At 42.8% G+C, this 11,965-nt stretch overlaps 1 protein-coding gene across 1 annotated transcript in view; it reads left to right on the top strand.

Moving 5' to 3' along the window:
- LOC103037629 (IgGFc-binding protein) overlaps positions 1-11,965 on the top strand; it is a 41,877-nt gene that overhangs the window by 16,378 nt on the left and 13,534 nt on the right. The window contains exons 16-21 of the mRNA XM_022668784.2: positions 1,871-2,438; positions 3,507-4,081; positions 5,543-6,098; positions 8,198-8,778; positions 10,047-10,611; positions 11,352-11,554. Of these exons, the coding sequence (XP_022524505.2) occupies positions 1,871-2,438; positions 3,507-4,081; positions 5,543-6,098; positions 8,198-8,778; positions 10,047-10,611; positions 11,352-11,554 (3,048 nt within the window). The remainder of the gene's footprint in view (positions 1-1,870; positions 2,439-3,506; positions 4,082-5,542; positions 6,099-8,197; positions 8,779-10,046; positions 10,612-11,351; positions 11,555-11,965) is intronic.

Raw genomic sequence — 11,965 nt, 5'->3', positions numbered from 1 at the left:
TGTATTATGTCATTATTGTGGTTATGGTTATGTGTGGGAATGTTGTAGCATTAGGGCGGGTGGTCCTCTGGGTGTCAGTAGACAATAGGTGAGCAGCTGCTCTTTATAACACACTGATTTCTCAGATACCTGATCTGTGAGTGTGTGTGAGTGTGTGTGTGTGTGATGTAGGTCAGAGAGATTGTTCACTTTGATAGCTTTATAATCTGACAGGGTGTGACGCAATAACCTGTCCCCCTCAGGAACCCTGCAGAGATGTGTAAACCTCGCCCTCACTGTGTGATATATATACAGTATATGCTGAACAGCGCTGTTACGTAAATAGTCATGTCCTTTGAGGATCTCTTAGTCAGGGTAGCTTTAATTATGATTCTTCTAGATATAAATGTGTGCAAAGACCTCAGTGATGCTCTAATCACTGAATGCAATCAAATTCTCACAGCAATGCTCACACCAGAATCTACTAGAAAGTATTTTTTGGACAGTAGCAGTAGTAGTAGTATAAATTCATGCCCAACCATCTGTTTCTCATATAGTATGAGGCCATAGGTACCAAACAGGGTACGAGTTTTCCTGTTTAAGATCTTTAGACGTTATTTTGGTTTCTTTTGTGACCTTCTGGATGAGTTGTTCATGCTCTTTTGGAGTAATTTTGGTCGGCCAGTCACTCCTGGGAAGGTTGACCAGTGTTACATGTTTTCTCCATTTGTGAATAATAGTGAATCACTGTACTTTGCTGGAGTTCCAAATGTTTTCTCAACTGTTTATGGATTTCTTCAGATCGGGGCATAATGTGTTATTTTTTAGATGTTATTCTGGGCTCTTTTGTTCTGACCTCCTGGATGAGTTGTCCATGCCCTTTTGAAGCCATTTCGGTTGGCCGGTCACTGTTGGAAAGGTTCACCAGTGTCCCATGTTTATTTATTTGTGAACAAAAAAAAAACTCTCACTGTGTTTCGCTGGAGTCCCAAAGCTTTAGAAATGACTTTCTATCCTTTTTCAGGCTAATAGATGATGAATGACTTTGTTTTCTCAACTATTTTTGAATTTTTTCAGATCAGGGCATAATGTGTTATTTTTAAGGTGTTATTCTGGGTTCTTTTGTTCTGACCTCCTGAATGAGTTGCCCATGTCCTTTTGGAGCAATTTTATTAGGCTGGCCACTCATGGGAAGGTTTAATAGTGTTCAATTTTGTCTTCATTAGTGAATAAACGCTCTAACTGTGGTTCTCTGGAGTTTTAGAATTTACTTTCTATCCTTTTCCAGACATTATTTTTTGTCAACGAGGAAACATGTTGTAGTCATTTTTAAAGAAATTATCGTGTAAAGAACATCTATTATTTTCTTCTGTTTGGTGGACTCATAAACATTAACATTAGCCAATGTGAGATAGGCCTTCAGTTGCTTAGAAGGTACCCTGAGGTCCTTTGTGACCTCGCTGACTGTTACACGCCTTGCGATTGGTCTTTCATTTGTGCACTGTAATCTGTCTGACTGTGGATTGGTGGAGTCCAAACTCCAATTTTAGAGCTTGTTTTATTGGAACATTTTCCAGCCTAATGAGCATCAACAACTCTTTTTTTCTTAACATTAGCCAATGTAAGAGAGGCCTTCAGTTGCTTAGAAGTTACCCTGGGGTCCTTTGTGACCTCGCTAACTATTACATGCATTGCTCTTGGCGTGATCTTTGTTGGTCGTCCACTCATAGGGAGGGTAACAATGGTCTTCAACTTTCTTCATTTGTACTTTTTCAGAGATCTTCCTCACCCATGGACACTACGCCATTTTGGCTAGGGAAGCTAAGCTTACCAAAAACTTCTTGGTGCATTGTCTGTGTAAAGATCATCCAATATTCTCCTCTGTTTGCAGGTGGATGGAGAGAAGCTTTACCTGCCCCTCATGCTTCTGGACCACCGGGTGCAGGTCCAGCAGGTGGGCTCTTACGCAGTTGTGCAAACTGATTTCGGTCTGCAGTTAAAGTACGACTGGAACTCGGACGTAAACCTGCAGCTGCCCGGCCAATACTACCAGCATGTGTGTGGCCTCTGCGGAAACTTCAACGGAAATCAAAGCGACGAGCTGATTGGTCCAGGAGGCGTCCAGCAGGCCACAGTGATCCAGTGGGCCAGCAGCTGGAGAACCAACGCTTCTGAGCCGGGCTGCAGAGACACCTGCGACTCAAACTGTCCTGTGTGTTCAAGTGACCAACAGAAACTGTACAACTCCGACGCTTACTGTGGAGTCCTGAGCACCTCGGACCTGTTTAAGCCCTGCAGTTCTAAAGTGGACCCCGCGGTGTTCCAGAAGACCTGTGTGTATGACTTGTGTCTCAGTAATGGAAACCACAGGATGCTCTGTGATGCTCTGCAGTCGTACGCCAGCATGTGTCGTATGGCGGACGTCGTCCTTTTGGGCTGGAGAGAGAAATTCAACTGCCGTAAGTGTCCTAAACGAGAAGGTCCCATAGCTACAGCTCTGGAAAAAAATAAGACACCACTTAAAAATAGTTTAGATGATGAATTTCTTTGATTTTACCAAATTAAAAACCTCTGGAATATAATAAAACGGACAATGGATGATCACAAGCCAGTAAACCTTGAAGCTGAACTGCTTGAATTTTTGCACCAGGAGTAAAGCAGCATAAAGTTATCCAAAAGCAGTGTGTAAGACTGGTGGAGGAGAACATGATGCCAAGATGCGTGATTAAACTGTGATTAAACATTATTTGAGGTCTGAAAGCTCTGCATCTTTTTTTTTTTTGTTATTTCAGCCATTTCAGTTTTTCTGCAAATAAATGCTCTAAATGACAATATTTTTATCTGGAATTTTGGAGAAATGTTGTCTGTAGTTTATAGAATAAAACAACAATGTTCGTTTTAATCCAACATAAACCTATAAATAGCAAAATCAGAGAAACTGATTCAGAAACTGAAGTGCTCTCTTATTTTTTTTTCCAGAGCTGTATTTTCCATGCAACCCTGCCATGCACAACATTATCTCCATTGTTTGCACCATGATGCCTACTTGCAACGCACACATGCCACACACACACACACACACACTGCGCCATTGAATTAGCAATGCGCCAAAGTCAGTCTACACCTGACTGGCTCTTAAAGGGAATTGCAAGTAACAAGATGATTGGTTTGTTTTATATTTTATATAACAGCAAAGACACACTGACATGCATCAATCTGCTAAATCAAGCGGTAAGGTGTGCTGTAAGGTGTGCAGATGTGAATTATTTATTAAAGTGATTAAGTAACATTTAATTACTCTATAACCACTATCAATTATTGCGTAATGACTATTACCTAAGTGGTTAATACTATTAATATCCAGTTAATGTAATTAACTATTCATTACCTTCTATGAAAAATCAACTAAGTAATAGCAATTACTCAGCAAGAACTACTGTACATTACTTTGTTTAATAAATACATTTAAAATTTATAATAATCATCCAATGGTTAATATAATCCCTTCTTTTTTTTCTCTGCCACAGCCATGCGATGCCAGCCGAACAGTCACTACGAGGGCTGTGCCACCTCTTTCAATACCACCTGCCCAACCCCACAGCAACAGCCTAACCGCACAGGTGTGTGTGTGGAGGCGTGTGTGTGTGACCCAGGCTTCCTGCTCAGTGGCAGCACCTGTGTACCCGCCGCTCAGTGTGGCTGCTACTACGAGGGCCACTACTACCAGCTGGGCCAGGGCTTCTGGGCCGACAAGTATCAGTGTAGGTGGTGTGTGTGCGACCCCGGTCTGAGCGTGGTGATCTGCTATTATGCTCCCTGCTTACCGGATGGGGCTGTGGTGGACGGACCTACGTGGGCCACCTGTGAAGCGTTCGGTGACCCTCATTACCGCACATTCGATGGGCTGGCGTTTGACTTCCAGGGTACCAGCGTGTACCAGCTGGTGGCGCTGTGCTCTAACAGAACATATCTGGCGCCTTTTAATGTGACGGTGCAGAACGAGAACCGAGGCCGGTCGGCGGTGAGCTTCACCAGGGCGGTGACGGTGTCGGTGTTCGGGGTCGTCATCACCATAACCAGAGAGTACCCACGTCAAGTACTGGTGAGTATGTGTCCAAATACTTATGGACACCCTTTCTATTCAGTGTATTCCGCATCCACTGCTGTGTAACACACAGATAGACCGTGTTAATAAAAGAACTGCCAAAAGAATAGAACTCTCTGGAGCAGATGTTTATACATAAGCTATAACATACATTAACTGATTAGCATCATTCCATCACTAACAATCTTGTTGCTATGATATCCATGGTGGTTGTTATGTGGTTGCTATGGTGTTTGTGGGAGTTGCTAAGCAGTTCCTAAGCAGTTGCTAGGTGGTTGCTAAGGTGTTGCTAAGCAGTTGCTAGGTGGTTGATTGCTAATCGGTTGGTAGGTAGTTGCTAAATATTGCTATAGTGTTCGTGTTGGTCACTATGTAGTGTCTAAGTTGTTCCTAAAGTGTTGCTAGGTGGTGGCTAAGGTGTTGCTATCGAATCCATGTCGGTTGCTTAGTTGTTGCTAAATAGTTGCTAAGGTGTTGCTATGGTGTTCATAGTGGTTGTTGAATGTTGCTATGTTGTTTGTGGTGGTTGCTAAAGCATTGCTATGGTATCAATGGCGGTTGCATAGTTTTTGCTAGGTAGTTGCTAAGGTGTTGCTATGGTATTCGTAGTGGTTGCTAGGTGGTTGCTAAGGTGTTTGTGGTGGTTGCTAAGCAGTTGCTAAGGTGTTGCTAGGTGGCTGCTAAGGTGTTGCTCTGGTGTCCGTAGTGGTTGCTAATTGGTCGGTAGGTAGTTGCGAAGGTGTTGCTATGGTGTCCGTTTTGGTCAATATGTAGTGTCTAAGTGGTTCCTAAGGTGTTGCTAGGTGGTTGCTAAGGTGTTGCTCTGGTGTCCTTAGTGATGGCAAATGGGTTGGTAGGTAGTTGCTAAAGTATTGCTATAGTGTTCGTGTTCCTGAAGCGTAAGTGTAAGTGGTTCCTAAAGTGTTGCTAGGTGGTGACTAAGGTGTTGCTATCGTATCCATAGTGGTTGCTTAGTTGTTGCTAGGTAGTTGCTAAGGTGTTGCTATGGTGTTCATAGTGGTTGCTAGGTGGTTGCTATGGTGTTTGTGGTGGTTGCTAAAGCATTGCTATGGTATCCATGGTGGTTGCATAGTTTTTGCTAGGTAGTTGCTAAGATGTTGCTATGGTGTTCGTAGTGGTTGCTAGGTGGTTGCTATAGTGTTTGTGGTGGTTGCTAAGGTGTTGCTAAGCAGTTGCTGAGTGGTTCCTAAGGTAGTTGCAGACTTCTACACCTTAGCACCAAGCTAACACTAAACTAATGTGTTAAATGGGAGCTGACAGTCTACCCTGAGCCAATATGCTAACTGTAAGTTAGGGTTGTAGCGCCTTTTTAACATGCTATCCCTGAGCTAACATGCTAATCTGAGGATACGGCTACAAATTATCTAAAGCACAATTTAATTGTATGTTTAAATCCCATGTTTCCGCAACACGTTTTTATGATTTGTTTTCCGTTAGTTTAATGGAGTGCTGATGGAGCTCCCTCTCGAGATGCAGAACATGCTCGTGATTCATCATGGAGGAAACGCCGCGGTGCTGGAGACGTCCTTTGGCCTGCGGGTGACCTTCGACTGGATCAGCACGCTCCGGGTCACTCTGCCGAACTCGTACAGCGGAGCAGTGTGTGGTTTGTGCGGGAATTTTAACGGCAGTACTCAGGATGACATGGCCATGCCCGGCGGCAGCTTGGCGCCCAATGCCTGGGTGCTGGGCCAGAGCTGGCAGGTTGGCGGCACACCTGACAGCAGCTCAGGTCCCCCGCCCACCCAAAACTGCACCGCTGCGCAGATGGAGGAGGCAAAGCGCCTCTGCAGCATCATCTCTGACCCGGCAGGTCCGTTTAGAGCGTGCCACCGCGTAGTTGTCCCCGGACCCTATGAGAACGACTGTGTGTTTGATACCTGCCAGTATCCGGGGCTCCAGAGCGTGCTGTGTGACGCGGTGGCAGCGTACGTTTCCGTCTGTCAGAGTAAAGGCGTGACCCTGCAGCCCTGGAGAAACAACACCTTCTGCCGTAAGTAATCAATACTTCTGATCAGAGACCAACTGCATCCACTGATACACAAACAACACAAACAGAACATTTTTATCCCATTTCCATTCCAATTTACATGACACATAGGCCCCAACGCCAGAAGGGTGAAGACTAGCACACGCCTCCTCAGATACATGTGAATCAGACTCCACCTCTTTCTGAACTATTGCCGAATAGCACAGTGCGCTTGGAGGAAAGAGCAGCGACTTTTTTTCTGATACATCAGCTCACAGATGCAGCCTTGTGCTGATCCACATCACCCTAGTAGTGATGAGCGGAAGAAAGAGCGCCATCTACTGTACTGTACCCACCCAGAGAGAACAAGACCAATTGTGCTCTCTCGGGGCTCTGGAAGCTGATGGCAAGCTGCATGCAATTATTCAGTATTTCCTATTAATTATTCAGTATCCACTATAATTTATTCAGTATCCACTGCAAATTATTCAAGATCCCATACACTTTATTCAGTATTTTCTATTAATTGTTCAGTGTTCACTATAAATTATTTCAGTATCCTCTATGAATTGTTTAGTATCCATATTAATGTGTTCATTTTACACTATAAATTATTCAGTATCCACTATAAATTATTTATTTTCCACTATGAATTATTTACTATCCACTATGAATTAAGGTTTCACTCTACATTGTTTAGTAGCCACTATGAATTGCTCAGTATCCACAATAAATTATTCCGTATCAATATTAAATTGTTTAGTTTCCACTGTGAAGTGTTCAGAATCCACTATGAATTATTCAGTATCCACTATGTACCTAGTTTTTACTTTGTTTAGTAGCCATTATGAATTGCTCAGTGTCCACTATAAATTGTTCACTATTCAATATAAATTGTTCAGTTTTTACTTTTATTCCATTATGAATTATTCAGTATCCTGTAAGGGCTGGTGGCCGACCGAGGCACCCTCCGGGGCAACAGAGGGCGCGCCAGGCCAGCGCCGAGGGTTAATTGGCTAATTGCCAACACCTGCTTTGAACACCTTAAGCAACGCCAACCAGCCACTCGGTGCTGCATCTTTGAAGCTCGTGAGAGCGAATCTATGCCCGATTTTTCTCTGAGCTCCGGCTCTCATTTCCCTGCTTTCCTATCCACGGCAAGTGCCGTTTTCCCCTCTCGAGTTTGGTGGGGCTGTGTAGAGCTGTGAGCTCCACCGCTCTCCTCTGTTCTCTGAGTCTTTGTTTGTGTGTGTGTGTGTGTGTGTGTGCCCGCGAGGCACGCGGTGTGCTCACCTTTTCTCTCCCCTCGCTGTTCCTCTCCTCTCTGGCGGAGCAGCGTTTAATCCATAAGCACCTTAGTTCACTTCTTTGTTTAGTTTGGAAGCCCTTTGTTTAGTTTATCCTCACCTCGCGCCATAAGAGGTAGCCGGCACTTACCGGCGGTCTTTGTTTTGATGCACTCCCCTTCTCTCTCGCTCACGCTAGGCGGGACTTTTGTTTTCCACCCGTTTTGATTATCCGCCCGTTTTCATTGCTCCGCCCCTTTCGGCGGCGGCTCTAGGGGCGAATACGGCAGCTATGTACCAATCCGCTCGCTGGTTCAGCGGTTAGAGCATTGGGCTGCGGCCGTGACAGCCTGGGTTCGATCCCCGCGTGGAGCGGGGTGTAATAATAATTATATATTTATAATATTATTATATATATTATTATATACCCTATTCATATATATTAACAATTATATACTATTATTATTATTATTATTATTATTATTTTTCTTTCTCTTGGGTTTACCTGCTTTGAGATCCACTGCTCTGCACTTGGGTTCTTAAACCTTCTGGGCTGGAGAGCTACTGCTCCCAACCCATTACATATCCACTATAGATTGTTACGTTTTCTCTATGAAGTGTTCAGTATTCACTATGAATTATTATGTGGATGCTGTTAATATTGAACAAAAAGTGGATCCCTATGCAACCCTATGTAATAGACTGGAAAATTTAAAGGCCTTATTTATATATTTATTTATTTATTCATAAATATTTCTATTTCTGAGCTATTATGAATTTTCCATGTTTATCAGTTATATTACTGTATCATTTACGCTGTTCTCCTCTTCTCCACAGCTCAGTTCTGCCCACCGCACAGTAACTACAGCCTGTGCGTGCCCGGCTGTGTGCAGACCTGTGCCAGCGTGTCCTGGTCCTGCAGCAGGTCCTGCGCTGAAGGCTGCCAGTGCGAGCCGGGCTACGTGTTCAGCGGTCAGGCCTGCGTGCCTCTGGCTGACTGCGGCTGTTTTTACGGGGGGCGGTACTACAGGAAGGACCAGGTGTTTTACTCGGACCTGCGGTGTCAGGTGAAGTGTAGGTGTGGGGAGAACGGGGCCGTGAGCTGCCAGAAGGTCAGCTGCGGGCCGAGCGAGACGTGCGGGCTGGTGAACGGGGTGCTGGGCTGCAGACCCAGAGGAAACGGCGTCTGCACGGCTACCGGAGACCCGCACTACACGTCGTTTGACGGGCGGGTGTTTGACTTTCAGGGGGTGTGTGTGTACACTCTGGCCGCAGTGTGTCAGGGTGACGGGCTGGAGTTTTTCTCTGTGAAGACGGAGAACGAAGGTGCTGGACGGGTGTCTGAAGTTAAAGCCGTGACCGTGTTCGTCTACAACACCACAATCTGCATCAGACTCACCCCACAGTGGAGAGTGATGGTGAGTGCTATTAAATTAAATTAATTTAACTAATTTAACAAATATGCACTGTAAAATCAATATTTTCAAACACTATTAAACTACTTTAACAAGTTATTTGCACATTTGTGGCCATTTGTGGCTCATGTTCTGATATTTAACATCAGTGTGTAGTGATTCCCCCCCAAGCTACCCTAGGTAAACTTCTAGATCATATATATTATTATGATTAACTGCTTGGGCTCTGTGTTGCAGGCTGTAAGAAAACTTTCTGAGCTGCTAGTATTTTATTTCTGTATCTAATTTTCTATGAGTATTAAAAAACTATATTTTAGTTCAATTAAATAATAAAAAAGACCTAATACATGTCTATTTAAAGCAGAATTATTGAAAAAAGCAATTAAAATAACCCACTACAAGTCGCACTTAAAATCCTTTAATTTTCTCAAAAATCATCAGTGCGCCTTATGTATGAAGTACAGAGTTATAAGGGTGAGTTTTCAGTAAAGTTTCTCCAGCACTAAGGCCGGGTGCAGCAGCATTAGCATTAGCCGCTAACCGTAGCACTAGCTCTTTCCTTGTTCAGAGGTGAGTATATTGGCCTGTAGTCTGGGTGTCACTAAAAACTCACGCTTAAACAAAATACTGGAAGGCTAAGAAGCCAGCATCCAGCACTTGTTTGACTTTGAAAGAAAATGTTTTATTATTATTTTTTTTTAAGAATTACAGTTTAATTTACTTATGTGCTTCTTCCAGCTTCCCTGTGAGAAGAGACTTAATATTTTAAGTCTAATTAAACTTTTTGTAATTTTTTCGTAGATATAAAAAAAAAATAAAAAAAAGCCTTAATTATTTAAGTATGTCAATAAATGGGTAACCTTATAGTTTTTTTTTTTTTTTTTTTTAATTGCACATGAACAGTAATTATCTGCAGTTAAACATGCAGCTAACTACATGGACAATACGTTTTCTTTTAATTCCATACAAAATTGTAAAATTACAATAATTACTGTATATATAGATTCTGATAATAGTGGAATTGTTCTTTGCTGCATTGACCAATGCAACACGGTTTTAATTGCATTTAAATCATAAATGGTCATTGTCTGGAGATGTCTGGGGGCAAATGATTGGTTTGCTTGCCTTGTTGCACTGGGGCTGGTACTGATCAAAGAAACAGATACAGGACTACAATCTGTAATTATTATAGAACTACAACATGTAAAAAAAATGGGATAACGAGTGCAGTTATTAATTTCATTTTGTCGTTTTCTTTCCCTCTTTGCCAGGTGAACTCTGAGGTCATCAACCTTCCAGCGGTGCTGAACAGCGGCAGGATCCTGCTGACTGCGGTCGGCCTTTCGGTCAACCTCAGAACCGACTTCGGGCTGCAGGTCTTCCACTCTTTCGGCCGTGTCGTGGTCCAGGTCCCTAGTAACTACAACAACAGCATGTGTGGATTATGTGGAAACTACAACGGTGACCCCAGCGATGACTTCCTGCTGCCCGGAGGAAACCGCACCACCGATGTAGATGCTTTTGGACAGGCCTGGGCGCTGACGCCCCCTGGTGTGTCGTGTAGAGGCTGCGACGGGGTTTGTCCACAGTGTGATCCGGCCAAAGAAGCGCTGTACCGCAGAAACGACTCCTGCGGCATTATCTCCTCACCTATTGGTCCTTTTAGCTGCTGCCATACGCTGGTGGATCCTCAGGTGTTCGTGAACAACTGTGTGTTTGATATGTGTGCCATGAATGGAGACCGGACCGTCCTGTGCCAGAGTCTCCAAGCTTATGCCACGGCGTGCCAGCAAGCAGGAGCGGCTATCCAGACCTGGAGGAACATCAGCTTGTGCCGTGAGTTTCCTTCAGAAGCCATCGGTGTTGTAGTCAAGACCAAAACCAGGACTTGTCAAGTCCGTTTCAAGACCAAGCCTGGGAAAAACTGAGACCGACCGAGAAAAGCTTTAGATTTAAAAACAAAATTTCTAATTCAAATTCCATTTATTTTTATTCTAAAATGTAAAAAAACAATCCCAATTTGCCCTCAAACAGGTCATCATTAAAGTTAGCTAGCTTGTCGCTAATGGTAGTTCTCTCCTCAGTGGCATTAGTATTTTAGCTAGCTCGTCGCTAAGTTTAGCTAGCTCATCATTAAAGGTAGTTCTCTCCCCGGTAGCATTACTATTTTAGGTAGCTAGTCGCTAAGGTTAGCTAACTCATCACTAAGGTAAGCTGACAACGAGCTAGCTTCAGTTCACATCCCGGTAACATTAATGTGTAATTTAGCTTTTCGCTAAGGTTAGCTAGCTCGTCATTAAGGTTAGCTAGGTCTGTGCTAGCTTCAGTTCACTTCCCTGTAACACTGTTTGTTTTTTTTCGGATTGTATTGCAGCTGTTTCTTTTCTTAATTAATTCCACTTAATTTTCCAAATTGATATGATATATGGTGTCCCAATTATTGATAATTAGGGTTGTATTGTATGTATTGTATATTGTATTTTCTACTACATTTAATAGGACATTTTAAATAATATTTAAATTTAAAATATTTTTTAATCCTTTTTTAACATTTATTCTGTTTTTTTTTTTTTTAGCCGTCCAATGTCCACCAAACAGCCACTACTCGCTCTGCTCTGACAACTGTGCCAACACCTGTGCCAGCCTGGCCTTGTATGGGAGTGTATGCCCGGCGGGCTGTGTGGAGGGCTGCCAGTGTGACGAGGGCTTTGTGTGGAGTGGGGGCGAGTGTGTGCCTGTGAGGAACTGCGGGTGTGTTTATAACGGGACATACCTGAAGGTACGTTCTCCCTCAGGCCAGAACTTATTCTTTCAGTATGAGTTGAGTATTAACTGTGAACAGACTGCCAATTTATAGGTTTATATATATATATATAAATATATATATATATATATATATATATATATATATATATATATAGTACATATTTATTAATAGTGCCATATGTTTTTACTGTTTAACAATGTTAAGCTGAAAAACTGTCGAACACAATGCATCTTGGGATGCCCTATGAAAAAATTTATATTTAACTGCAACATTTGAGCTAAAAAAAAAAAGGTGGTAAGATTAAAGACGTTTCCCAAAAATTTACTTTTGTTTTGTTGAGTGACAAAACACATAAAGAAGCATTTAAATTTAAACATAAAAAATATATTATTTACTATTATTATTATTATTATTATTAATTAA

Source organism: Astyanax mexicanus, chromosome 18 (genome assembly GCF_023375975.1).
Source record: "Astyanax mexicanus isolate ESR-SI-001 chromosome 18, AstMex3_surface, whole genome shotgun sequence".
Classification (NCBI taxonomy): domain Eukaryota; kingdom Metazoa; phylum Chordata; class Actinopteri; order Characiformes; family Acestrorhamphidae; genus Astyanax; species Astyanax mexicanus.
The sequence above is the reverse complement of the archived record's forward strand: the minus strand, read 5'-3'. Positions and strand labels throughout refer to the sequence as shown.